Genomic DNA, 27,914 nt, shown 5'->3' with positions numbered 1-27,914 from the left:
ACCGGTCCGCCTGCTCAGATCTGCCGCCGAACCCGGATCGGAGGCGACTTTGCGGCCAAGTGGGCGCGGCCGGTGCGAGCTGGGGGGCAGGGTGCCCAGGGCAGGGGGGCGGTGACCCGGGACAGTGCAGGCGGGAGAACAGCCCCTCGGACCTCCGAGGGAAATCTGAGCGTTCAGACCGTGAGCGGATGTAAAATTGACCAAGTCTGGGGGCCAGAAACTGATCAGCGCTGCGGGGCTTAACTACGCGGCCGGCGGGAGCGTTCTCCGGTAGCGCGGGGGAGCAGGTGAACAGGTCCTCACTCCCAGCTCCACGCCCTCACGCGCTCTCGCCAGGGGACAGGTTCCCGCCAGCAGCCATGGGCCCCGGCCCCAGCCGCGCCGCCGGCGTCCTACGCCCGTTGCTCGGCACGCTCGCCTTGATGGTGGCCGCAAGCAACCGCGCCGCCTCCGCCTTCAACCTGGACACCCGATTCCTGGTGGTGAAGGAGGCCGGGAACCCGGGCAGCCTCTTCGGTTACTCGGTCGCCCTCCATCGGCAGACAGAGCGACAACAGCGCTACCTGTAAGTGAAACTGGCCGGAGTGGGGTGGGAGGAAGAGTGTGCGCACAGGATGCGGATCTCGAGCTGAGTCCGAGCCCTAGGGCCCGGTGGCTTCCAGGCTCGGAGGCCGTCGGCTTTTGGGAGCTAAGATTGAGAGGGCGGGGACCTAGGCGGCTCTCCTGCTGCTGAAGTTTGGCGGGAAATAGAGGGATTGGAAGTGGGATGGGGGCAGTAATCATTTGCAAGTGCTGACCTGGCCAGAACCTGTCTAGACTCAGCCCCTCAGCCTTCTAAACCTCTGTTGAGAATAAAGTGGAGTCCCCGTTTCCTGAGACGCCTCCCATTCAATGAACCGGGAAATTTAGTGGACCGAATGCCTCTTCTCTCCAGGGCTGGGAACTGGGGAAAACTGCAAGATAAACGCCTTTCTCCTTTCCCGGAAGGACCTACGGGCACATGCACTTAAGCCCGCCCCCACCTCACACTAAGTGTGTGGCCCCGCCAGCCACACCCTGCGCAGAAACAGACTGGAGGGCCTTCTCAAGTGCTTGGTGGTTGGAGAGAGAGGTGACGGGCGAGTCTGGGTGGTTGGAGCTGTCCAGGCGCTCCTTCAGACCCCTTGAGGATGCAGAAGTAGCAGTGAGAAGAGGAGCCGTCCCAACTCTCCCTTGGTTTCCTGCACCCCACCCCCACCCCCAGCAGTGATGCCCTCCCACTAGATGATTCTGTCTCCTCGCATTCCACGGATTCATGTTGAATCTTCAACCCTGAGTGTGTTTGTTTTGGTTTCAGGAGGGAAATAGTGTTTTTCTCTTCTGTTCTCCTTCCCCACCAGCTGCAAGGAGAAGGAGGGGAAAGAGCTAGACAGAGAAGAGCGATGGGAAGGAGACACATCCAGCTGCTTATGTTGTCCCCCCACCCTATATCATGCCCAGAGGGGCATGTCCAAGTTTGAGAAGTTTCTCTGAGTGGGCTCAGTGTGCTGAGGTTGGCAGGTGGAGGAAAAGGGCAGCTGGGGAAGGTGAGGCTGTCCAGGAGGGAAGGCTGTTAGGACAGCACAGGCAGGCTCTTCTGTTTGACCTACTGAGATGTCAGACCCTGCCGAGCAAGAGGACGTAGTCAGGTAAAGGGTGTGTTGAAACCTTTCCCAATTCTGGCTGGAACCTGCAGAAACTTGAGGAAGTTGGAATGTCCAAAGTCCAGACTCTGCCTCAGCCTTGGCCCCTGCCCTGCTGGCCCAGCCCCTGCCCAGTCTACCTGCCTACTTGGCCTCAATTCCGTCTGGCTTCTGCAGAGGTTAGGGCTACCACATCCGTCCCAGCCCGGCCGCAGCAGCTGCGGTCTGGCCTTAGCCAATCCATCTTTTCGAGACCATCAGCTTAACTTTCTACATTAGTGCTCTTTCTGCCCCAGCCCAGAAAAAGATTTTCAGATTTTCAATGCTGAATCAACATGATATAAGGCAATGTAGTGTAAAGAGAACATCAGAAAAGCAAGGGTAGGTAATGGAAACCTGGAGGAAATAATAGTTTCTGTAATATGCAATACTCCCTACCCGCCCCCCAGCCTTTTTTAATTTTTGTTTTCTGCTCTGTGACCTTAAGCAGGATATTTCTAGGCCTGTTTTCCCGAGAAAGGGGTTCAGCCTGGATCTGTATACGCCTTCCTGCCTCTCTTGGTCTATAGAAGGCAACTTGGCATTGTGGAGAAAGAAGAGGCTCCCAATCCCATTACCAGTTCCCCATATAGAATCTGTCACTAATATCTGACTCTTCACATATTAGGGCACTTTCTTCATGGGGGTAATAGTGAGGTTTTAAGGAGATGATTTGGGTTAAATACTGCATCAGCTGAGGGCTCTTGTGCTAACCAAGGGCCTCACTCAAGGTGACTTAGTGGAGGAGTCCTACTTTTCTTCCTGGGCAGCTAGAGATGGCATTAGGCCTTTCAGGAGCCCATAAATTTCTAAAACTGATGAATCTCACAGTGACAGGTAGTTCTAGATAGTGTTCTGGGTGACTCACTTGGGAATCTTCAGTCTTTCCAGGGGTGATTCTACATCTTGGCTCGTCTCCTCATCTCACTGAATTCTGCCCCATGACCCTTAGGGAGAACCAGCTGGGCTAGCTGGGCTTAGCTGCAGCCTGCTGTGTAGCCAGATGTAAATAGCTGCCTGAGTACACAGCTCAGGGGAACCAGCAAGTCAAGTGGCAGTCTTATATTCTGTTAGCTTCATAGTCCCTTTGGAAAATGGGGGAGGGTTCATGATCCTGAACAAAGTCTGAGCCTGGAGTTCCCTGCAGATTTTCAGAAGATACAGGGACCTTGGAAAGTGTATGCAAAGTCTTGCATGTCTGTGCATTATTCTAGAGCCAGGAGGACGGAAAAGCATAACTTTCATTATATTCTCAAAGAAGGCCTTGTTGTAGTAATGGTTAAAAACGAAAGTGTGTCTTTGTTCCCCATCACCTTCATCTTTAGACTGTGGTTCCATGCCCACAATATCAGAGGCTTACTCTAACCCCGGCCCCAATTTCTCAGTCTCTGGAATCTCCAGTTTCCTGGTGATCAGGAGCAGGGCAGGGAAGGGGAGAGGACCAGGGTGCTTTGGGCTTGTTAGTGAGATACGTGAGGACCCCTGGGGAAGCAGAGGGACTATTCCTCTGGGAGATGGTCACGGACCTCCCCTGCTTTCCCCCGGTACCTGTTCTGTCATTCCCTCCTGGGAATCTAGGTGTCCTGGTCTGACCTGACCTTGTGGACTATGGGAGATACCTCTGGGGCCTTTGCCTGGAAATGAGGGTGTTTGGGAAGCCTGGGGCAGGGGTGGCCACAGCTCCAGGAAAATGAGGTCATACCTGAAGTAGGCAGGAACCAGGCTTACTTGTTCCCCTAAAACATGTTTCCCTGGGTAGGGCAGGCACCTGGCAGCCTGCAAAGCTCGTGCCAGAGGAAATGGGCAGAGCAGCTGTGGCTGCAAGCAGAAGGTTTGGATGCGCAGTGTCCTTTTTCTCTGGCTTTATCCAATGACCAGGCCAGGCCAAGGCACTTAAAACTGGGTGGGAGGTAGGGGCAACCTGATCTTGTAGAAATGAAGTGAAAAGGGCTTGATCAGAACTAAACAAAGAAGGAAGAGGATGGTGGTTACAATAAGGGGGATTGAGGTTAGAGGACATGAAAAATGCCCTAAGGGATCAGATGTGGGGAAAAAAATACTAAGGAGCCAGAGAAAGGGAGAAGAAATGAGAAAAACAGTCTTGTTCTTTATTATTGGAGGCTTGAGCAAGGCCTCTTTCTCCTGTCCTCTCATTCTGTCATTTCCCCAGCTTGGTGCTCGGATTCTAGGCTGAGTCACCAGAGGGGAAAGAGGACTGGGGGCAGTTGGGGAGGACGAAGAGGCTAGTGTTTCAGCTAACACAGGAGCAGCCTCTGGGGACATGGCTAATTCAGGCAGAGGGTTGGCAGAGAGCTGGGATTCGGGCATCAGAGAGCTGCCCCCTACTCCTCCGCACCCCACCCCACCCAAGCACTCAGAGCTGGAGTGGAACCCTCCCTAACCGGCTTTCTGGCCAAAAGAGTAAGGCATGGGGGCCCATGGCCTGAGTGTTGGACTCGCTGGCCCCTCAGTGTTAACCGAAGTCTTTCCACTGGGGCCACCCCGGTGCCTGCCTGAGGTGATGAGTCTGGGAAGCTGAATCTTACGGGTTTTTTCTCTGAACATCATCCCGCCCCAGTATGCCCCAGGGAGACTTCTCTGGGGTGAACCAACTGGTGCCCTGACACCCCTGGGCCCTGTTCCCCAGCCTCCTCTGATTCTGTTGCTTTCTACTTGGCTGTTGCATTAGCTTTGATCTGCCCCAGGAAGAGTGATGGGGTGGGGGGTGGGAGGGGCAGGAGTGAGAAAGGGCTTCTCTGGACTTGGAGCTCAGGGACCTCTACAAAGGCCAGGAGGGGTTGTCTGGCTGGAGCCAAAAAGTAGGGTGAAGAGGCAGCTGCTTGAAAGCCCTTGAGAGGTCATTTTACTCATCTCCCTGCCACCCGGAGGGGCACCAGCCCCCACCCAGCCCAGCCTGACTCTAGGAGAGAGGCCGTCCAATCTCCTTTCTCCCTCGCTGCAAGAGCTGAACAGAGTATCCTGCCTTGCATCCCGCTTCTGACCGCTGCCAGGAGGGTGACCTCAGTGGTGGCCTGGGAGGGATCAGCTTCGGATCTGATCTGATCTGGACCAGATCCAACAGCAGGAGCAGTGTGCTCATTTGCTTAGTAACTTACATTCATTTACAATGGCAACAAAAAGATCTTTCCCACCCTCTGGATTTTCCCACACCTGACTGTGGCTGGAGGAAGCTAGACCCGACCCTCTGCACACCCTCCTCCCCCCCATCTATTCCCAGTCCTCTGGCTGTGGATCCATTGGATCCTGGGCTGGGAGCCAGAGGGCCTTAAAGGGCCTCTAAGCGGGCCAAGTAGGAGCTAAAAATACTCCAGGGAGGTGGGGGGAGCACCTTGTGGAATCTCTGGGGAGGGAGGGGCCTGGGATGCAGGGCTGTGGTTAGGGTCTCGCCCCACTGCCCCTCAGTGGGGCACAGGCTGGTGCAGGGTGAGAGCAGAGAGGTATAGGTAGTAAGGGGTTTTATGTCAGTCCGACTGCTCTTCATGCCCAGCTCTACCTTCTCTGTACCGCAGGAGGCTAAGAGGAGGGGTCCCTCAGGCCACTCCCTCTAAGATGAGGCAGCTGGGAGGGTGTGGCCACCTGCTCCTCAGCCATTCCAGCACTTAAACTTGGGCCTGGAAAGCAGCAGGCCTAGCAACACTTCCCTTGCATTGCTCGCCCTGGAATGCAATCTGGGTTCTCCAGGGACCCCTTGCCCACTGAGGCCTGGACCCACCCCTCCAAGGTCATTGTAGCCAACCCCCAGCTGCTACCTCCAGCCAAATCTGAGCTCCCACCCTCGAACGACCAGCTGCCAGTAGCCCACTGACCTGACTGATGGCCTGGTATCCTTCGGCCCCCGAAGTGTTACTTCCTCGTCACCCTCTGTCCCATCCACACACCTGAACTAGTCTGCTCGGTGCACTCTGCTTTAGATGCCCTCACCTGGCAGGGCAGAAATTCCCGGGTCCCCAGAACAAGGCCTGGGGGTGTGCTGGGGCCATCCTGGTGCCGCAAGAAAGCAGAACCACAGTGCTCACATGGGTCTCGGCTTCATAGTCAGAAGGCCCTTCTAAAGAATGAACCCACTGTTCCCCCAGCAATCCTGGAGGCTGGTGGGGCAGCTCTTGTCCCATTTTACAGATGAAGCACTCACAGCTCAGAGAGGGGAAAGGAAATTGTCCTTTGAGGCAGAAGACACCTAGAACCAGACCCTTCAGCTCCAAGGCTGAAATATTCCCTTTCCACGGGCAGCAGCTCCCCACTCTCACCTGTCGGGCACACTGGGGGCAGATGTCTACAGGTGGTGAGGCCATGGGCTCACTAGGTACCCGCCTCAGCCCAGATCAAGGATGACTAACAGGGCCTGGCTGCCATGCTGGTCCCCTGCCAGCCCTTCTGTTGGAGTTGCCCGCCCTGCCCTGCATAGAGAAGCTGTACCCCTGCCCTCAGGAACTGTTCTCCAGGGTGAAGTCTGAGCTGAGGTGTGAGGTGCAGGCCCTTCATGGCACCCCCAGGCAGCACATTCCTGACACCCAGTGGGCGGAGGCACCCAGGCCCCGGCATGCCCAGGCCTGGCCCTGCCCAATCCCTGCTGCCCTCACTGTCAGGTCCCAGGCAGGAGCTGCGGGCAGGGCTGTTGTTTTGCATATCCAGGCTCTGACAGGAGGCCTGGCGCCCCAGTTCTGAGCTGGGAGCCTCAGGAACCAGCATTGCCGAGGCAGATGGAGGAGTATCTGGGAGATGTCTGCCACCCAGGAGGCAGGGTCCAGCAGGATTGAGGAGCTGATCTTGGCAGAATGTCCAAAGGCTGCAGACAGATGATGCTGGGAGAGCAAGGGGTGGTAGAGCTGGGTTCTCAAACCGCGATGTGAATATTTGGGGTATATGTTAAATATGGAGGTTCCAGGGCTCTACCCTCAGATTCAACTCAGGCTGTCTGTGATGGCCTGAGGAATTTGCCTGTTGAACAAATATCGCAGGGATTTTTTATTCTAGTGGTCCAAGAATTACCTTTTGAGAGAATATGTCAAGGCTGATCACTTGCCTTCCTCTCCTCTAGTCACCTGTCTGGTATGGGATGGGCTGCTAGAGCCCTAAGAACCCTTGTAGGGACTTGCAGGTGGCATCCCTAAAGACGGGCTCCAGGCAGACTGGGGACAAGGTGACTGACAGTCCTCATCCACCCCCACTCTCATGCTCACCATTCCGCCCAAAGTGTCAGGTACCCCGCTCTCCTGCCATCACCCCCATACCTCGTAAATCTGTCTCAATACGGTAGAAAGGGGGCCAGAAGACACCCCAGGGTCACTTAAGGACCCTGCTGACTCAGCTCACCCAGCTGTGGTTTGGGGTCAGTTGTCCTTTCCTGCCCACATTCTTAAGACCACCCCAAGATCTAAGTCCTCCGATGGCTTAAAGAGGTAGGACCCAGGCCTCCAATTATCCACCCCTCCCCACCACCTCACACATCCTTTCCTCGGATCTCTGGGAGTTTAAATCTTGTGCCAGGACAACGCTGCCATCTTCTTTCCCATCTACCTTCATCTCAGAAGCCAAGTGTTCTTTCCCCAAACCAGATCTGCTTATGTCAGTCAGATAACAAAACAGTCCTTCCAAAACCCAGATCTTGCCATGTTTCTGCCTTGCTTAAAATCCCTCCACAGCTTCCCTTTTCACCCTGCCCTCTTGTTCCTCCCCGTGTGTCTGGCCTCCAGCTGTACCGAGGGCCTGGCAGATCCCTGAGTCACCCTCTTGCTCATGATTCCTGGCCCTTGCACATGCCAGACCTCAGCCTGCAATGCCCTTCCTTCCCCTTCTTTACCTGGTGAGCCCTGGGCAGCATCCTCAGACTCAGGCCAAGGTACTCTTCTGTGGGCCTCCCTGACTGCCCCCCATGCAGAGTCGGGGCTGGTTTGTACCCTGCTTTCCTCTCATGAGGCACTGACCACAGGTGTCTGTCTCCTTGCCTGCCTTCCCCACCCTGGGCACTCCTCGAGGGAGGGGCACGGAGCCGTTCATCTCCCGCCCTCAGAGCCTGGCACAGAGCAGATGCTCGGTACATGCACATCAAGCAGTGAGCTGTCTGAAGCAGGCTTTGGCGAGTGTGAGCCTGAGTCTACTACCTTCTCGCCCCCAGGCTGCTGGCTGGTGCCCCCCGGGACTTTGCTGTGCCCAATGGCTCTACCAACCGGACTGGTGCTGTGTATCTGTGCCCACTCACTGCCCACAAGAATGACTGTGAGCGGATGGACATCAAGGAGAAAAGTGAGAAGAGGGCCTAGGCAGTGGTGCTGGGTCAGGAGGCTGGTGGAGGAGGTAGCACAGAGAGAATGACTAGAAGAGACAGAAGGCCCAGCTGGGCAGCTTCAGTGCTTTCTTGTCCAGCTGGGAAGAGGGAACCCTAGGGAAGAGTGGGACCAAATGGGGTTTGTGGAGCTCAGACTGTGATGAGCTGGGGAAGGCAGGGAGGGAGGGTGGCCCTGCTGGAGTGGGAGATCTGGGAGGGACCAACTCCTGCCCTCTGGAGGCGCTGGATGCCTAGAGGATGGGATGAGGTGCCCTGGCTCATGAGCCCTCTCATGCCCACAGGTAACCCTAACCACATCATTGAGGACATGTGGCTCGGCGTGACTGTGGCCAGCCAGGGCCCTGCAGGCAGAGTCCTGGTAAGTCAGATCCCCCTCCAGACGTCTCCTTTCATCTCCCGGGAGCTGCAGAGGGAAGCAGAGAGCAGGAGAAGGGACCTTGGTGCATGAGCTTGCAAATGTCGATTTCTGCAGCTGTATGTCTCCATGGGCATGTGTGTCCCTTCATCCTGCACTTGTGGCAGGGGGATGGGGAGGGTGTCTGGCGCTCTCCCAAGGGCCAGCCTGGGTCCTTTCTGAATCACCCATTCCCCCCACCCCAGGGTAGGGGCGGTGCTCACCCTTTGTGGGAATCAGTTGAGGGGACTACGAGATGGAAAGGGCAGAGAGAGCCTCAGGCAGTGTGGCCTGGACGCACTCCTTCTGGGGAGGCCAGCTGACGGAAGAAGCACAGCCCTTCTGCCCCAGCTCATCCGGCTTGGGTTGGGGGCCACTCCCTGTTGTCACTTGTCACCTCCAGCCTGCATTTGTCAGTGCTGGCCCCTGGGATCTCAATTTTTGAGTCCCAGATAGACAATTTATTTTTCATTTTTAAATTTATGTAACATTTACATACAGTGAATGTACAGATTTTAAGTTTCAGTTGAGTTTTGGCAAATTATAAACCCAAGTAATCAACACCCGTTAAAGAAATAGAATACTTACATCACTCTGGACGGTGCACTCCTTTTCCGTAACCCCCATAGTCATCACTGTTGTGGTTTCTGTCACCTTTGAACATTATCGTAAGCTCTGGGTTTGACCAGCTCGCTGAAACACATTTTCTAGTCTCTTATTAAGGATGGTGGGTCCAGGGCTCCACCTAAGTCAGTCTAGATCTTGGGTCCTTCCACAGTCTTCTACTTGCCCGTCCACTCATTCAGTTCGTTTTTAGTGAGCATGTCCTGCATGCCAACACTAGAAACTTCCCAGTGACTCGGGACAGACTCGGGCCAGCACGAGCATAAGTTTGGTTCACAGGTGAAAAGGGACACAAAAGACAAGCAAACAAGAACTAGGCCTGGTTCTGGGTTTCCTCTGGCCCCTGGCTGTTTTACAAATACCCTATTCTTATTGATTTGCCCAATAAACTTTAATGGAGCACCTCTCATGTGCTGGGAGAAGCTTCGAGAGAGGCAGCACAGTCTGGTGCTTAAGAGCTTGACCCCAGAGCCCGACAGCCTTGGATTGACTATCCCCTGCCTCTCTTAGATGTGAGGTTGCTTATTTCTCTGTGCCTCAGTGTCCTTATCTAAAACGAGGAAGTAATTATCCCTAGCCCATAGAGCTGGTAGGAGGCTTAAGAGAATTAATATGCAAAAAGCTCAGACTTGTGTCTGGCATATACTTACTAAGTAAATAAGCACTCTTAAGTATTAGCTGCTGCTGCTGTGGTGGTGGTTGTTATTCTAATATTGATCCGTTTATTAAGAGGGCAGGATCATCAGGGGACAACAGAGAAGCAACTTCCTAACCTGCTCTGTGTCTAGCTCCTTTTCGACCCAACAACCTGAACCCCACATCCCCTCATCCTTTTCCCTTTTTATTTTGCCGAGATCTCCAAGCCACTCTCAAATCCAGTACCTTCTGGTTTTCCAAAAAGTGTTCCTAACCTTCAGGGCAGGTTTCGGAATTCTGGAAAGGCAATGCAGGTCCAGGCATCTCCGTGGGAAGAGAGAAAAGCCGGAAGACCGCTTTCCACTCCTCTCCTGCAAAAGCAGAGGTGCACGGGGCCATGGAGACTCCGTTCCTGAGTCCCTGCTGCGGGCTTAGCTGTGTGTGTTGGGCGGGGGGGGTCCCCAGGTCTGTGCCCACCGCTACACCCAGGTGCTGTGGTCGGGGTTAGAGGACCAGCGGCGCATGGTGGGCAAGTGCTATGTGAGAGGCAACGACCTGGAGCTGAATGCCACGGATGACTGGCAGACCTACCACAACGAGATGTGCAACAGCAACACCGATTACCTGCAGACGGGCATGTGCCAGCTGGGCACCAGCGGCGGCTTCACCCAAAACACCGTGTACTTTGGCGCTCCTGGTGCCTACAACTGGAAAGGTGGGGACCGTGGGGGAAGGGAAGAGGAGCAGAGACCACCACCCCTGTTAGGCCCTGAGGCAGCCTGCCAGAGCTTCCACGCAAGAGGGCAGAGGAGAGCATGCCCTTGCCACCATCAGCAACCACCTCGACCTCTGCTATTTTAAAGCGTTTTCTAGGTACCAGAGGTACACCTGTTATCTTCATTAATCTTAAAATGCAAGTATTATTGTACCCATTTTACAGAAAACTGAGCCTTGGAGAAGTAAAATAAATTGCCCAAGGCCATAATAAGTCCTGAAATGTGTATTGGAATGTAGGTCCATCTGATGTCAGGTTAACCATTTAAAAACTTGTTAAAAAATAAAACATATTCCTGGTACAACTACTAAATGGTACAGTAAAATAAACAGGAAGAGCGCCCTTCTTCTCCCACATCTCCCTTGTCCCATTTCCCAATGTATACTGCTAAGTGTCTTGTGGGTCCTTCCAGACCTGTTTTAGAATATATAGGTATCTTAAGAAACACACATACCCACACAGAAAATCATTTTAAATGTATTGTTCTTCTACTTCTTCTTCAGGTATCAATAAAAATTGTGGACATGCTTTCATGTCAGTACATACAAGGCAATCTTTTGAGAGGGCTGCAGAGTATTTTCTTGTATCAAAACTCTTGCTTGATTCTGCACACCACACACTGCCTTTTAGGTGTCTGACAGCTCACACACCCTCCACCTGCCTCTCTCCACCACAGGCTATAGCAACAGCGACCTCTTTTCCCTTACTGCACCTACTACTGCAGAATCAACAAGCAGAGGGAGCTCAGAATCTTGTTTTTTTTTTTTTAATTGCAGTATAGTTGATGTACAATATTATGTTAGTTTCAGGTGTATAACAGTGATCAGCATTTAAGTACATTGTAAAATGATCACCCCTATAAGCCAAGAAACCATCTGTCACTCTTCAAAGTGATTACATTATTATTGACTGTATTTCTTATGTGGTATGTTACATTCCAGTGATTTATTTATTTTGTCCTCTTGACCAACAGGTTGCCCAGGGCATAGTCAGCTCTGGGCTCACCTGAGGCTGAGGCCTCTGCTCACTCTGCTAGTCTTACCTCCCACTCCTTGGCAGGGCCAAGGTATTCTCCAGCAGCAGCCTGGGGGACAGGGGAAAGTAGGTAGCCCGAGTCTGGGGACAGGATTAGGAGGAGATAAGGGTGTGAGTCTGGCTTCTTTGTCTAGGGTGGGGGAAACGTCATCTATTGATAGTATGTCAGTACCCAGATGACTGGATTCCAGCCATGACTGGACATCCCTGAGCCTCCATCCCTAGCTCTCCATCCCTGAGCCTCACTTTTCTCATCTGCAAAATGTGGGTCATCGTGCTAGCTCAGAATTGTTAAAATAAAGAGTGATTTTCAAATGGCAAAGTACTCACAGATCAAAGGGGTTATTATTATCCTCATCTGGAGGGGGGGCTGGACATAGTGGAGAAAAGGAGTGGTGACTTATATACCCCCTTCCTCAAATCTTTGTGAAGGAAACAGCTACATGATTCAGCGGAAGGACTGGGATTTGTCTGAATATAGTTACAAGGACCCAGAGGACATAGGAAACTTCTATATTGGTAAGTCCAGTGGTAGTGGCCCTTCGGTGGGGAGGAGAAGGGGGCTGAGTCCCTGGCACACTGGTGCCTGTGGAGCAGAGAGGCCAGGCTGCACCGAGACCAGTAGCATTCAGTTCAGCTAGCACACCCTGAGCACCAGCTGTATACTCCCCCCAGAGGCAGAGTCACGACCCTCATGGAGTTCATGGTCAGGGTACAGTCAGGGCTTGGGGCTGGGCATCCAAGGTCCACTTTCTTGCCCAACTTAGAATAGAGGAATAGAAGATAACGGGGGATACTGGGAGATGACCAGAGTACAAGGGGACCAAACTTACTGGAGTCTCAATTGACCACCTTCCCCCCATCCCAGGCTACACGATGCAGGTGGGCAGTGCCATCCTGCACCCCACAGACATCACCATTGTGACAGGTGCCCCGCGGCACCAACATGTGGGCGCTGTCTTTTTGCTGAGCCAGGAAGCAGGTGGAGACTTGCGGAGGAGGCAGGTGCTGGAGGGCACGCAGGTGGGAGCCTATTTTGGCAGTGCCATTGCCCTGGCAGACCTGAACAATGATGGGTGAGAATCCAGGGACATTTCTCTGTGGCCAGGGAGAATGATGAGTGGGTGGGCTTGCACGAGTGAGGGCAGAGAAATAGAGGTTTGCAACTGTACATTTTTTTTGCCTGTTGTTTGCAGGGATTTACAGATCCATTTTGCATGTTGATTTGCAATCAGACTTTATGGGATTTGGGGTGTTTGCATGACAATTTCATGATGCCTGCATCTCACTGTCTGTGCCTGTCATTCGTATGGCCCTAGTGGATATGAGCTGTTTGGGTGTGATCTGTGTGTACATGGCTTCTCCACAAGCTGTGTTTTCTATTAGATCAGTCACATTGACACTTCCATGTCCTTCCCACAACCTATGGCCAGAGGCATCACTTGTAGAGTTGTGTGCCCTGCCTGGCACAGTTGTGTCTACTAAATAACAGTTATGCTGCGTGTTCCATCTCCCCCTCCTTCTTTCCTATGCAGGTGGCAGGACCTCCTGGTGGGTGCCCCCTATTACTTTGAGCGGAAAGAGGAAGTAGGGGGTGCAATTTATATCTTCATGAACCAGGCAGGCACCTCCTTCCCCAACCACCCCTCCCTCCTTCTTCACGGCCCCAGTCACTCCGCCTTTGGCTTCTCTGTGGCAAGCATTGGTGACATCAACCAAGACGGATTCCAGGGTATGAGCCAGCACTCCCGCCCCAGCACCCACTGAGAGAGAGAGCCAGCTGCATACCAGGCTTGATGCGGCCCAAAAAGGAGACAGACTTGGGCCCAGGTCTGGGGAGCTCACAGCAGGGCAGAGGGAGCCCCCAGGGGTGAGCTCAGTAGACCTCTGGGAACAGTGCACTTACCACTGGGCATCAAAGGCCAGGCTGAGTGTACACAATGGTGGGAACAGAAGGGGCAAAACGTGAGCATGGTACATTTGGCTGATATAGTATTACCTATGGCTGACTCATGTTGATGTATGGCAGAAACCAATACAATATTATAAAGCAATTATCCTCCAATTAAAAATTTAAAAAATAATATAATATTACTATATCAGGTGTGGAACTTCCCTGGTGGTCCAGTGGTTAAGAATCCATCTTGCAGTGAAGGGAACATGGGTTCAGTCCCTGGTCGGAGAACTAAGATCATGCTGAGGGGCAACTAAGCCCGCATGTCACAACTAGAGAACCTGCATTCTGCAACTAAGACCTGATGCAGCCAAATAAATAAATAAATAAATATATATAGTATATATATATATATATATATATATATATATATACTATACCAGGTGTGGATGTTAAGCACAGGGACACAGTAGAAGTTCTGGATATAGGGGATGCCAGTTACTATTCTGCAGGACTTGGAGACCAATCAGACCTTGCATGTCAAGGAGAGGGATAAATCAAGGGGTTTAGCCTGGTTGCCATGGGAGCACCTGGCTTATCTGGAAGTCATTTCTCTGACAACCTCAATTTCCCAGAATATATCTAAAAACCAAAAGGAAGGCAGAGGAACCTCTAAAGAGCCAAAATAGGTGCTAGAAAGTTCAGTTAATGAAGCCCAAGCACTTACTGATCCAAGAGTTGCCCAGCTGTCACTCAAGACCTACTTATTCTTCCGTTGCCTACTTTTCCTACAAGCTTGACTTTCTAATTACCTAGGCCTTATCAGATCAAAAGCAGCAAACTAGAAAGTTTAAGAAGACAAAACATTTGGGGGTTCTTTTGTGGAAATAATGGTTAGAAGTTAACAAGAAAAGTTATAGTGTTGTGATGAAAATCCCAGCCCCCACTGTTAGACAGACATAGGCTCAAATAGCCTCTTTACTCATTAGCTGTCCAACTTTGAGTTTTCTGAGCCTATTTCCTCATCTGTGAAGTGGGGACAGTATTACCTACTGCCAGTACTTTCGTGAGGACTGGATGACATGAATGTTTGAGAACTATCTGGCAAAGTCACAAATGGGGAACACCTGCTTTTGTGACCCTGCTGGTAAATGTCATGAGAAGAACCAGGTGTCTGGAGGGGCGGTTGATAGGGGAGAAGGAAGGCACAATAATAAGGGAAAACAAATAGCCAGTGGTCAGGAATCTGGGGTCTAGACCTGCCTGAGACATTAGCTTGCTGTGTGACTTTAGTAAGTCACTTTCCTCTCCTGGGCCTAACTTCCCATATATAAAGGAGGCAATTGGGTGCCTAATGGGCCCAGTTTTAATCCTAAGTCACAGAACTCTGTTCCCTGATGCTCTGAGCACTGCTTGACAGGGAGGTCACGCCATGCTGGGCTCTGTGGCCTGCAGCACAGGGCTGGAAAACCATGGGACCCATAGTAACCGGGGTGACCCTGAACTATCTCTCTTTCCCAGACATTGCTGTGGGAGCCCCATTCGAGGGCTTGGGCAAAGTGTACATCTACCATGGCAGCTCCAGGGGGCTCCTCAGACTGCCCCAGCAGGTACAGATGGCCAGGGACAGAGGCACCTTCTTCCTTTTCCTCACGCACTCCTGCCTATTCCCCATGGGCCCCGTTCTCTGGAATCTTCCCCAGAGCCTGTCCCCACCACCTCCCCCCGCCCCCAGGTAATCCATGGAGAGCAGCTGGGACTGCCTGGCCTGACCACCTTTGGCTACTCCCTGAGTGGGCAGATGGACGTGGATGAGAACTTCTACCCAGACCTGCTGGTGGGGAGCCTGTCAGACCGCATTGTGCTGCTGAGGTGAGCCAGGGCAATGGTGGATGGGGGCCTCTCTCTTCCGCCCCTGTCTGCATGGAGCCACAGCTCTGTCCTCCAGAATCAGGTCCATGCAAGCCTGAGCCCAGACCCTGGCCTGGCCTGGGGCAGGCCTGAGGCACTGATGTCTGGTTTTTCTATGTAGGGCCCGGCCTGTCATCAACATCCTCTACAAGACCTTGGTAGCCAGGCCGTCCATACTGGACCCTGCATTCTGCACGGCCACCTCCTGGTGAGACCCTCTGGCCCCAGTCTGCCCTTTTCATTCCTCCTGATGTTTGGGAAGCCCAGGAGGGACCCTGGCTTTCAAAACCCTCCCCTGGCAACTCCTGATACCCCACCATTAAAGCGTTGATTCTTGGGAAAGCATTGCCCTCCCCACTCAACCTCATTAAAGAGCAAGATTCCTTGCTAATGGGTGAACTGTGGGGGTGGGGGGGTGCAGGTAGGGCATGGTGGTTGGAGCTCTGGTCTGCTTGGTTCAGATTCCAGCTTTGCCCACTGCAATGGTAGGGATGGGCTCTAGGGAGTGCTAATAATAATAACCAATTCACAGGAACTAACACAACACTGTAAAGCAACTATACTCCAGTAAAAAAAATTTTTAATTAAAAAAAAAAAACCAATTTACAGGGTCGTTGTGATAATCAAATGAGATAATGTACAAAAAGCCCTTAGCATGGTGCTCTGTAAATCCTAAGTGCTCAAAAAACATAGTTGCTAAGATGGTTACAATAATGACAGTGATGACCCCAAGGTCTGTTAGTGAATGAGGATAATGGATTAGAAAGCTGAGGGAGATGAAGTAGGGAAGCAGCGGGTGGTGGGGAAAGAGATCTGGACTGGGGATCCTGCCCAAGACTTGGCTGGGCCAACACCTGGCTTCGGGCAACTCCTTTAGTCTCAGGACCTCAGCTTCCCCATTGGTGCCTTCTAACCCTGTTTTCTATGGCTTGAAGAGACCAGGGACACCCCAGCCCAGCTCTGCAGACTCCTCAGTTCTGTCCCTGCCTTTCCCCCAAAGACCCTGCTTCCTCTTGCCCAGTAAACGGGGTGAGAGCTGGGACCTGGGTATCTGGGTCCACTGTGACCTGACCCTCTATATGTCCCCCACCCTCAACAGTGTACAGGTGGAGCTGTGCTTTGCTTACAACCAGAGTGCAGGGAACCCCAACTACAGGCGGAACATCAGTGAGTGCTGGGCTGTAGGGCGAGGGGGGGCATGCTCACCTGGTCACTTGCTGACCACCCTGTGCACCCACAGCCCTGGCCTACACGCTGGAGGCTGACCGGGACCGCCGTCCACCCCGACTCCACTTTGCTCGCAGCCAGTCAGCTGTCTTCCATGGCTTTTTCTCCATGCCCGAGATGCGCTGCCAGACGCTGGAGCTGCTCCTGATGGTGAGGGAGGGGTGAGGGGCAGTACATTGACTCCATGGTCCCAGGAGGAGGTAACTCCATGCACCCAGGAGAATCCCCAAGGTCAAGGGTGAGGGAATGAGTTCTCTCCAGAGACAGAGGTTGTGGATTGACCTGGAAAGTCATAGGTAAGTGGAGGCTACAGGGCTCAACACCCAGCCCATGGTAGAGAGCAGAGACCTTTGGAGCCAGGATGTGGGCCAAAGAGAAGTATGTGAGATTGTTAGCTTGTCTCCGGGGAAAAGGCATCCACAAGCCAGGACAAGCTCAGGCTCTCTCTGGGACATCAGAGTGAAAAGGGAAAACTCAACTTGGGGACCCCAGGAATGAAGAAAGGCTCAATCTTCCTCCAGAGGAGTCTCTGGAGAGGAGGAGCCACATCTTACCGAAGCGGGTACAGTTTGGTGAGCAGACCAGAGGGGATTCAGCCTTACAGGGGTTTTTTAGGGTTGAGGGAGAGGGGCACAGCTTCTCCCTAGGGGCTTAAGTTTGTATGAGGATACAACTTGGTTTGGAGGGCAGTGCAGAGCTGGGTTCAGCTCACCTTCCTTTCCCAGGACAACGTCCGCGACAAACTCCGACCCATCACCATCTCCATGAACTACTCTTTACCTTTGCGGTTGCCGGATCGCCCCCAACTGGGGCTTGGGTCCCTGGACGCCTACCCGGTCCTCAACCAAGCGCAGGCTCTGGAGAACCACACGGAGGTGGGTGGGGCTGGGGCCAGGGCCGGGGCCGGAAGGACAAGGGCCTGGAGAGCTATAGGTGGTGGGCCCTTCACAGCTCCCCCCACCCACAGGTACAGTTCCAGAAGGAATGCGGGCAGGACAATAGGTGCGACAGCAATTTACAGATGAGGGCGGCCTTCGTGTCTGAGCTGGGGCAGCGGCTAAGCAGGTGCGCTCTGGGCGGGGCTGGTTGGCCAAGGTGGGCCGGACTTCATTGGCTATCAGAAATTGAGGGGCGGGGCCCTATTGGTCGGAAAGAGTGGAGAGAGCTGTTGAGACCTGAGGGGAGGGGTCTCAGAGAGGCAAGTCGGAGAGGAGGGATTTTAATTAGCCAAGAACTATAAGATTGGCCTTCCCTGGCCAGAAGGGGCTTTCTTCTGAGGGGCGGAACCTAACAGTTTGGGGCAGGGCTTTGGGCTCAGTCTGAGGCTCTCCTCCCCTCTCAGGCTCCAGTATAGGAGAGACTTCCGAAAACTGCTCCTGAGCATCAACGTGACCAACACCCCAAGCCGAAAGCGGGCTGGGGAAGATGCCCACGAGGCGCTCCTCACCCTGGAAGTGCCTCCGTCCCTGCTGCTGTCCTCAGTGCGCCCCGTGAGTGCCCTCTGCCTCCTCAGAGCCCAACCACTACCCAATGCAGCCTTCGTACATGTCATATACATGTGTTGTCATTTGCCACGTGTCCCCCCCACCCTAGTCCTCTGGGCTGGGCTTCCTCAGGTGCCTCCAGCGTCTCTGTTCCTAGGGGAACCCAGTTCTCAAGCCTCGAGGGCTTCAGGCCCTCTGCCACAGGAGAGGGGTGGGACAAGCCTTAGTCTGACCACCTAGATCTGATTTGTCTTCTTTCTTCAGCCTGGAGCCTGCCAAGCCAATGAAACCATCGTTTGTGAGCTGGGGAACCCCTTCAAACGGAACCAGAGGGTGAGTGCCCAACTGTACCCTCCCAGGGCTGTGGGTACAAGGCTCCTCCTGTGATGAATTCCTTATCCTTCCTCTGCCTGCCTGCTTCCCAGGCTTCCTTGAATCAAAGAGCTAGAGTTGGGGAGGAGGGATGCAGTAGAGGGTGGGGAGAGACCCAGAGACAGAAAAATGGAGCCACTAGGGAGCTATGCACAAAGCTAGAGCAGGTGGAGGTGAGGAAACTGATTTTGCTGAGCACCTGCCATGTGCCAGGCCCTGAGCCCAGCCTTTCTATTTCTCATAGCCTTCTGAGGAGGTTGGTGCTGATTTACAGAAAGGAAACATAGGCTTCTAAAGCTTGAGTGATTGCTCAAGGTCATGTAGCTCAGAAGTATTGAGCTACATGAGCTATTACTAACAGAAAAGAATGGGAAGAGGGAGGCAGATGAGGCTAGGAAGGTGGAAGAGTGGAGACAGGTGGGAGGTGGAGACCAGAGAGCCAAATTCCTAGCACAGCACTCAGCCCGTCTCTTCCCCATGGCATCACCCCTGCCTGGCCTCAAACACCCATCTCTGCCTCTCTTGCCCTTATGGCAGATGGAGCTACTCATTGCCTTCGAGGTCATCGGAGTGACCCTACACACAAGGGAACTCCAGGCGCAGCTGCAGCTCTCCACGTGAGTGACCTCAGGAAACCAGTCTATATGGGAATTGAGGTATTCTGGGTGCCCCCCAGCCTCAGCTGACATATTCCTCCCCTACCCCCTGCATACCTTCCTCAGGTCGAGTCACCAGGATGACCTACGGCCCGTGACCCTGCCTCTGCTGGTGGACTACACACTCCAGGCCTCACTCAGCATGTGGGTACCGCCCTGAACCTCAGCCTGCTGAGGAGCCTGGGCCTCCCTTCCCTAAGGTGTCTCCCAAGCTCCTCTGACACACCTCTCTTGGCCTGGTATCCTCAACATCACTGTCATTATTGTTACTATTATTGTTCTCCTTGCAGAGCAGCTAGCAGTGGAGGAATCAGCAACTTTGGGGTGAAGGTGTTGGTGTGGCCCTACCATTTCATGAGAGCCCATTGTGCTAATGATTTTATATACATCATCTCATTGTCTTCTCAAAATGGCCCCATGATACAGTGACCCCACTTAAGAGATTAACCTTACTTTACAGTTGAAGAAACTGAGGCTAGAAAGGTTAAATTATTTGCTCGAGGCTGTACAGCTAGTAAATGCTAGAGCTGGGGTTTGTCTCAGGTCTGCTTGCTGTCAGAGGAGCTGTACAGAGGAGTTAGCCTTGGTACCCACCCCCTGCAAGGGCCCCTACTGTCCCCTATCACTCCAGCCTCTTTCTCACCCCCAGGGTGAATCACCGGCTACAAAGCTTCTTTGGGGGGACAGTGATGGGTGAGTCTGGCATGAAAACTGTGGAGGATGTGGGAAGCCCTCTCAAGTACGAGTTCCAGGTAAAGGGACCTCTGGGTCCAGGGTCAGAGGGTGTGAGGATTGGGGGTCGGTGAGACAGAGGTGGTTTCCCAGGAGAAAGTAGCCGTGACATTCCTTGTCCTCACAGGTGGGCCCAATGGGTGAAGGGCTGTCAGCCCTGGGGACCCTGGTCCTGGGGCTGGAGTGGCCCTATGAAGTCAGCAATGGAAAGTGGCTGCTGTACCCCACGGAGATCACTGTCCGTGGCAATGGATCCTGGCACTGCTGGCCACCTGGAGACCTTATCAACCCTCTCAACCTCACTCTCTCTGTAAGGACACCAGGGGGAGCGTTCACTTGTGGCCCATTTCCTTTGCTAGCTGCAAGGCAGAAAGGCCAGCATCTTCCTCTCCCTGCCCTTTCCTCCTCTCCTCACCTCTGCTCCTTCCGCCAGTAAATTGCCTCTACCCCCTTCAGGTTCCTGGGGACAGGCCGCCATCTCCACAGCGCAGGCGGCGACAACTGGACCCAGGAGGAGGCCAAGGCCCCCCGCCTGTCACTCTGGCTGCTGCCAAAAAGGCCAAGTCTGAGATCCAATTGGTGAGTGGCCAGGGCAGGGTTGAGGGGAGTATGCCCACCTATCAGAGGATGAGTGGACACCTTAAGACATACGAAGCAAGAGAGATAGGTGCTACTCTCCAGGAGACCCCAGTCTGATGTGGAGATGTGGCCCTTGCCTTGTGCTGGGGAGCAGCTGGTACGGTGAACCAAAATCACAGGCCCTGATTCTATTTCCGGGAACCCCAGCCTGCTGGGGGTTATATAGCTGTTCAAAGCTTTGGACATTAGAACTAGCGATGGGGAGACACAAGATGAAGACAGGGTGCAGGGCGCCCTCTGTCGGAAGGGAGGGGGGAGCAGACCTGTGCAGCAAGTTGAAGCCTAGCTGGGTGGAGAGGGAGGAGTAGCCTCCCAGGGGAGGAAGCCAGCAGGAACAAAGTCCCAGTGTGGGAAGGTGGTGTTCAGGTTTGGGCCCCATGTACATGAACAGGGACCAGATTTCCTGTTCTCCATATCGCTGGCATCTATATATGCGTGGTCCAAAAAATGTGCCTTAAACATGTAAATGCAGGGTTGGCGGGGAATGTGCTTGAGTGAAGGGATGAGGACAGGCCCCTTCAGTTTCAACCATAGTTGGGACAAAGCCTGGAGCGAAGTCTGGAGAATCTAGAGACCCAGACTGTCTGGGTCTGTGTTCCCTGCCTATCTCAGAGCTGTGGCAGTGACCACACCCACTGTGTGTGGCTGGAGTGCCCCATTCCTGATGCCCCTGTCATCACCAACGTGACCATCCAGGCACGAGTGTGGAACAGCACCTTCATCGAGGTCAGTGCCGGTCTCAACTGCCACCCACCCCGGGCTGGGAGAGCAACAGGGAGCGGGTGAGGCCAGACCACACGTGTGTACCTGAGTGTTGTCGGTGACTGCATGGAGATGGATGCATGCTGGGTTCTGCACCTGTTACTGTGTGCCCTGTCAGAGTTAGTCCTGCATCCTTGTGTGGACATGACATCGTTTTGTCTCCATAAAATAACATCTCCCGTGTCCTTTATTCTGTTGTGTATCCATTACTTTCTCACCTCTCTGCGTTAGCCGGTCCTGCTCCTTTTCCCTGGATGCCAGCTCCCATCTGTTACCTCTGCATGTAAACTCCTGTTCAGCCTTCACAGTCTCCCTCAGAGACCACCAGCAAGATCTTTTCTGATTTTTGTAGCTGACAATGACCTTTCCCATCTAGACACTCACAGAACTTTCTCAGAAGCCACACATGCCACTTAGCACACTCTGCTCTGGGTTGCAGTGCCAGCCAACCTAGACCAAACTTTTTCTGTGAATGACTAGATTAAACATCTCTTTTCAGCTTTGTGGGCCACGTGCTTTCTGTTGTAGGTACTCAATTCTGCATTGTAGCATGAAGCTACTACAGACAATACACTGGTGAATGGGCGTGTCTGTGTGCCAGAAATACTTTATTTACAAAAGCAGCTCTTGGGCCAGATTTAGCCCGCAGGCCAGACCTAGACTGTGACCTTCACTGTCCCTGCTGTCCCCAGAATCCAGCGTAGGACCTGACACAGAGATGAATGAATGATGTGCATTTGTGTGTAGAGGAGAGGCCCGGTGTCAGGTCCTTTGGAGTGCTGCTTAAAGATGCTCTGTGGAGGGAGAGTATCCCAGGGGCTGGTCAGGAAGGAGGCTCAGAGGGACTTCAGCTGCTTCTTTTGACTCACCATTTCCCCCTCCAGGATTATAGAGACTTTGACCGAGTCAGGGTAGCCAGCTGGGCCACCCTGTTCCTCCGAACCAGCGTCCCCACCATCAACATGGAGAATAAGACAGTGCGGGTGAGTAAGCGTGTTAAGGAGACAGTAAGACCTGGCCAGGGCATGGGAGCGCAGGGCATCTTTTCAGAGCACTTCCACATACTTTAGTTATTTGGTCTCAGTCTTGGCAGCACATTGGAATCCCCTGGAGAACTTCTAGTGTCTGGACTACATCCCTAAGTGATGAAATCTGAGTCTGTGGAGGTGGGACCCCAGTACTGGTATGTTTAAAAGTACCCCCAGTGATTCTACTGTGCAGCCAGGGTTGAGAACCTCTACTTGAGCTCATTTGATCTGCATGTAAAGATGTTGCATTTCTGTGCTAACCTGAAAAAAAAGTTCCCAAACTTGATTCTAAGTTATATATGGAAAAATAAATACCACAAAATTGCTAATAATTTGTTATGAAAAGGTTAGAAGGGAAATGTATAGGAGGTGAATGAAGGATTGGTTAAATACATTATCGTACATTTCCTAAAATAAACTAAAGTAGCAGAGGAAGGGCCAGGAAGATCAATGGAACAGAATAGGAATTTACTTTTATTATACAGATAGCATTTTAATCAGGAGAAAAATATAGATGATTAAGTAGTATTGGGAGAACATACTTGGAAAGTAAAGACAAACCCCTGCCTCACACCATAAACAAAAACACATTTGAGTTAGATTAAATATTTAAATGTAGGAAATAAAACCTAATATACCAGAAGAAAATTCAGGAAATAATTTGATAATAATCTTTAATTATGGGGAGAGGGAGTTATTTTATTAAACCCAGAAATCACAAAAAAATTTTGAAAAATTCAACTCTATGAAATTTTAAATCTATATATAGCAAAAGAGATGGTAAAGATACTAAGAGGGCAAAAGACAGCAGACGAATAGATAAGGAAGCTGTGGTACATATACACCATGGAATATTACTCAGCCATTAAAAAGAATTCACTTGAATCAGTTCTAATGAGATGGATGAAACTGGAGCCCATTATACAGAGTGAAGTAAGCCAGAAAGATAAAGACCAATACAGTATACTAATGCATATATATGGAATTTAGAAAGATGGTAACGATAACCCTATATGCAAGACAGAAAAAGAGATATAGATATACAGAACAGACTTTTAAACTCTGTGGGAGAAGGCGAGGGTGGAATGTTCCGAGAGAATAGCATTGAAACAAGTATACTATCAAGGGTGAAACAGATCACCAGCCCAGGTTGGATGCATGAGACAAGTGCTCAGGGCTGGTGCACTGGGAAGACCCAGAGGGATGGGATGGAGAGGGAGGTGGGAGGGGGGATCGGGAAGGGGAACACATGTAAATCCATGGCTGATTCATGTCAATGTATGGCAAAAACCACTACAATATATTAAATAATAATAATAAAGTATACATAAATGAAAAAAAAAGTTTATAGCATATATGACAAAATATTGATAGACATATTTTTAATATGTAAAGAGAAAGGGTGGCATGCATAGGCATTGTACGTATGGTGAAATATAACAGCAGTAAGACTTTTTTCATATCATATGAGAAAACATTAAAAAGAAGAATGCTATCTTGTTCTGATAAGGTAGAAGGAAATGCTGTTGATTGGCATATAAATTGACGAATTCTTTTTAAAGATGAATTTGTCAATATCTATTAAATTTTTAATTGTGCATTTCCTTTGATCTTGCATATGATAATATATCAAGGAGCTAATAGGACAAATTTGCAAACATAAATATATGGGGATGTTTTAAAGCATTGTTTATAATGGCAGAAAATTGGAAACAATCTAAATGTCTTTCAGTATGAGATTGGTTCAATAAATTCTGGCACATTTCCTACAATGATGTGCAGCCGTCGGAAGAGATTAGGTTGATCTTGATTAACTGACATCGAAAGATGATGAAAAAGGTCACAGAAGAGTGTGTATAGTACACACAGATCCCATTTATGTGAAAGAAAAAAAAATATGCTTATTTTTAAAAAAATTTTTTGTACATTATTTTTTCATTTGTTTTTATTAGTTGGAGGCTAATTACTTTGAAATATATATATATGTTTAATATAGACATTTAAAAATATGAAATAATAAAAGTAACTTTTTAAGAAATAATCTTGTACAGTCAGAAAAATATTTTTCTATACATAAATATATATGCAGGGGCTTCCCTGGTGGTCCAGTGGCTAGCACTCTGCACTCCAATGCAGGGGGCCCAGATTTGATCCTTGATCAGGGAACGAGATCCCACATGAAGCAATTAAGACCAAGCACAGCCAAATAAGTAAATATTAAAGACACACAAAGGAACTTTAAAAAATACATATGTGTATATATATATGCAAAATATGTATAATAACTATATTGTAAAATTTGTAATATAATAATATTATATATATATATATATCTTCATTTTAGGGGAAGAAAAAATGGTACTATATGCTATGTATTCTATTTTTTTGTAAATATTTGTGGGAGTGTTGCTCTGTACCAGGTTATTTCTCAAAGCAGTTTACTCTTATCAAACACATTTAATCCTCCCAGCAACCTATGATACAGATAGCATATTCCCTATTTCACAGATGAACAACAGAAAGGTTAAGTGACTTGCCCAAGGTCTCACAGCTAGTGAATAACATAGTTAGGACTTGAACCAAGGTAGTCTGGCTCCTGAACCCATACTTTTGGCCACTCTACTATACTATGAGGTAGGCATTACGATCAATGGAGATTCAGAGAGGTGAATTTACTTGTCCAAGGTCCCACAGCTTGTGAAGGATGGAGCTGGTACCCAAGCCTGGATGTGTGGGTCACAAACCAGACTCCAGGGTGCCTCCCAGATCTGAGATCTTGGTGTCTGCCTCTAGGAGAAAGGGGAGGATAGAGAAATCTGCTCCTGTCAATGGGCTGGCAGGGGCTTTTCCAGTCCCTGTGTGCCCCCTACAGGTGGTAAATCTAACAGCAGGGTCCTGGCTCCAGCTGAAACAAGAAGGATGAGCTCAGGGCCTGAGGGGGTGGACACATGGCTGAGCCCCTTCTCACACCTTCCAGTTTTCCGTGGACATTGACTCTGACCTGGTGGAGGAGCTACCGGCTGAGATCGAGCTGTGGCTGGTGCTTGTGGCTGTGAGTGCCGGGCTGCTGCTGCTGGGGCTGATCATCCTCTTGCTGTGGAAGGTTAGAACACCCAGCCTGCCACTGGGACTCCCACTCTGGGACCCCTGCCAGCAGACCCTCACCAACTCTCCCTTCATCTCATTCCTCACGTCCATCTCACCCAACCATCACCCAAGTCCTCCCCACTTTCTCTCCAGCTCCCAGTCCTGGGTTAATGGGGGGACTTGCAAGCTGGAAAGGGGAACCAGGAGCTCTGGCTCCTGCCACATCACCAAGCTGGGACTGGGAACCAGGCATTCAGGCTCCCCAGCCCTAAGCCCCAGTTCACGAGTGCTGCTGGCAAGGACCCCCCAGCTCCCCCTGATGGCCCCTCCCCACCTCCTCCCCTCCGCAGTGCGGCTTCTTCAAGCGAGCCCGCACTCGCGCCCTGTATGAAGCTAAGAGGCAGAAGGCGGAGATGAAGAGCCAGCCGTCAGAGACGGAGAGGCTGACGGAAGACTACTGAGGGGGGCAGCCCCCACCCCCGGCCCACCTGGGTAACGCGGCCTCCGGGCCCCCTTCCCCAAGCCCCCAGCTGGCTGGGGCCTCTGACTCTCTCTATCTGCTCCTCTTCCCTTATGGGCCCTGTCTGCACTTCACTCTGTCCCCAGCACCACCCCCAAAGAGCAGGTTACTCTGTCGGTCTCCCCTCCATATCCTGGGAGAGCTCGTGGTGTCTGCTCTCACCAGCCTCCCCACTGAGTCCCTCAAGGACTTGGGACCTCAAGAGGCAGCCATAAACCCTCCCTGTGCCCCTTATGCTTTCTGGGGATTGGAAAGGGTCAAGGCTAGGCCCCATGTTTGTAGGCCACAAGACAGAATTCAGAGTGATTCAGAATTCAGAATTCAGATGGGGGTATGGAATCACCTCCATCCCCACCTCCAGAGAAGGAGGGAACTAGTAGAGCCCTTATTCCTGAGATCCACCACTTTTCCTCTTGGGAGTCTCTTGGGCTGACAAACTGACCCCTCCCGACTTTGTGGTCACTGTAGATCACCACCTCTCCTAGCCATTCCATCTGCAGTCTAGGTGACTGCCCCTCTGACTCCATCTGCCTCTCCCTCTCCTCTCTGCCTTCCTCAGCTCCTCCTTCCTCTGGGGTCTGGGGTGGGGAACCTTGTCCTCTTCGTCTCAAGGCAGGGAGATGGCATTGTGTTTGGGTAGGGGTCCTGGCTTTGAGGACCTCCTGGTGAAGAAGGAAGGGACTGGGCACATCTTCCCGCTGGTTGTAAATGCTTTCTTCTGAAGGCCTCCCTCTTCTCCCCTTCCTCCAGTGTGACTTCTTTAAGCGGACCCGCTATTACCGGATCATGCCCAAGTATCACGCAGTGAGGATCCGGGAGGAGGAGCGCTACCCACCTCCAGGGAGCACCCTGCCCACCAAGAAGCACTGGGTGACCAGTTGGCAGACTTGGGGCCAATACTACTGATATCCTCCCTGATTGCACCCTGCTCCCCCAGTGTCCCCTTCTTCTATTTATCATAAGTTATGCCCCGACAGACCACAGGGGCCGCTGCCTTTGGCTGGCACCAGCAGGCTCGGGCACACACACCTTTCAAGTGCATGCACGTGCTATGTGGCCGTGGCCTTCTCCCTGAAGGAAGGCTAGGGCTGTGGCCCGTACATTGCTGAGCACTGCGGCCCTGTGCCCTGGACACATATGAGCACATGTGGGTCCCACTGCTTGTAGACTGTGCTTGTGCACCCCGAATGGTGCATGGCCATGCGTGTCCCAGCCTCTACGAGTGCCAAAACCAAGCCAAAGGCCTTCTGCCAGAGCCAGGAGGAAGAGGCCCCCAATGGGTGACCCTTCCTCTGTTCACACTGGACCCATCATGAGCCACAGGCACTGGATTGACCCTGACCTCGAGATGAAAACTACTGACAAGGAGCAGACCACCAGAGCCCCAGTGCAGCTCCTAGCACCCATGGCAAAGAGTGGGGACCCTGCCTGAAGTCGTCCAAGGAGGTGTTCACAGGATCTGGCATGCTCAGACCAAGAGCAGAATGAACTAGAAAGAAGGTCCCCAGGGTGGCTTTCTTTCATGAATTGCTGAGAAAACCTCTGAACTCAGCCATGGCCATCCCGCGCGCTAGTAGGAAACGCAGCCGGAGGAAACAGAGGTGGACAGGCTGCTAGGCAGCCGGGACATGCTGTGCTGGGACCACTCTGGAGCATGATGGAATCCTCAGTAGAGTGGGGACCGGTCTTGGGCCAAGGAGATGATGGACGGGTACAGAGCAGATACCACTTCTCACCCACATTACCATCCTGGCCTTGAAGGCCTGGAGGGATCTCCACGCGATCACAGAGGGAGCAACACTTGAATGTAGAACAGGGAGGAAGCCCCATCATGCCCCATCAGCCAGACTCCACTCTGCCCTCACTGACCATGGGTTGGAGACCTAGAAGTGGAGCTCTTGGCTATCCTTGGCTTTTGGAGCCAGTTCAGCTTTGCCTTCTCACCTGTGGCCCATTCTAGAAGTTGAGCTGTTTCCAGAAAACCTGTCCTGACCCCAGCCTGTTGGCGGGTCCCCTCCTCAGCCCCTCCCCTCCTTCCATGGTACTGTAGCAGGGGAGCCCCCTCCCCCTCCTTGTGCCTTCTTTGTGTACAGGCTTCTCACGGCAACCAGTAAACAGCCCCCTGTTTGTA

The 27,914-nt window shown here is 51.9% G+C and overlaps 1 protein-coding gene across 2 annotated transcripts; it reads left to right on the top strand.

Moving 5' to 3' along the window:
• On the top strand, nucleotides 1-27,914 carry ITGA3 (integrin subunit alpha 3). 2 transcript variants are annotated; one of them, XM_061143766.1, is made up of 26 exons: nucleotides 1-565; nucleotides 7,837-7,964; nucleotides 8,289-8,365; nucleotides 10,127-10,376; nucleotides 11,904-11,990; nucleotides 12,340-12,547; nucleotides 13,007-13,203; nucleotides 14,887-14,975; nucleotides 15,101-15,237; nucleotides 15,398-15,484; nucleotides 16,376-16,443; nucleotides 16,517-16,653; nucleotides 17,229-17,378; nucleotides 17,471-17,568; nucleotides 17,846-17,993; nucleotides 18,252-18,320; nucleotides 18,897-18,976; nucleotides 19,082-19,159; nucleotides 19,665-19,767; nucleotides 19,875-20,057; nucleotides 20,204-20,326; nucleotides 20,999-21,112; nucleotides 22,033-22,131; nucleotides 25,154-25,279; nucleotides 25,614-25,755; nucleotides 26,534-27,914. In XM_061143766.1, the coding sequence occupies exons 1-25, from the start codon at nucleotides 360-362 to the stop codon at nucleotides 25,722-25,724; spliced, it is 3,153 nt and encodes a 1,050-aa protein (XP_060999749.1). In that variant the 5' UTR covers nucleotides 1-359; the 3' UTR covers nucleotides 25,725-25,755; nucleotides 26,534-27,914. The 2 variants fall into 2 exon arrangements, with proteins under 2 accessions (XP_060999749.1, XP_060999750.1); XM_061143767.1 differs by lacking the exons at nucleotides 12,340-12,547; nucleotides 13,007-13,203.

The sequence above is a fragment of the Dama dama genome, chromosome 5 (assembly GCF_033118175.1).
Source record: "Dama dama isolate Ldn47 chromosome 5, ASM3311817v1, whole genome shotgun sequence".
Classification (NCBI taxonomy): domain Eukaryota; kingdom Metazoa; phylum Chordata; class Mammalia; order Artiodactyla; family Cervidae; genus Dama; species Dama dama.
Note: the sequence above shows the minus strand (reverse complement) of the source record. Positions and strands in the feature narration are given on the sequence as shown.

What these genes read in the sequence shown, in the direction of transcription:
- ITGA3 (XM_061143766.1), top strand. Translation starts at nt 360, where the DNA reads ATGGGCCCCGGCCCCAGCCGCGCCGCCGGCGTCCTACGCCCGTTGCTC. An exon ending in TGGTGCCTACAACTGGAAAG is followed by an intron (nt 10,377 to 11,903) that starts GTGGGGACCGTG and finishes ATCTTTGTGAAG; the next exon opens with GAAACAGCTACATGATTCAG. An exon ending in GCAGACCTGAACAATGATGG is followed by an intron (nt 12,548 to 13,006) that starts GTGAGAATCCAG and finishes TTTCCTATGCAG; the next exon opens with GTGGCAGGACCTCCTGGTGG.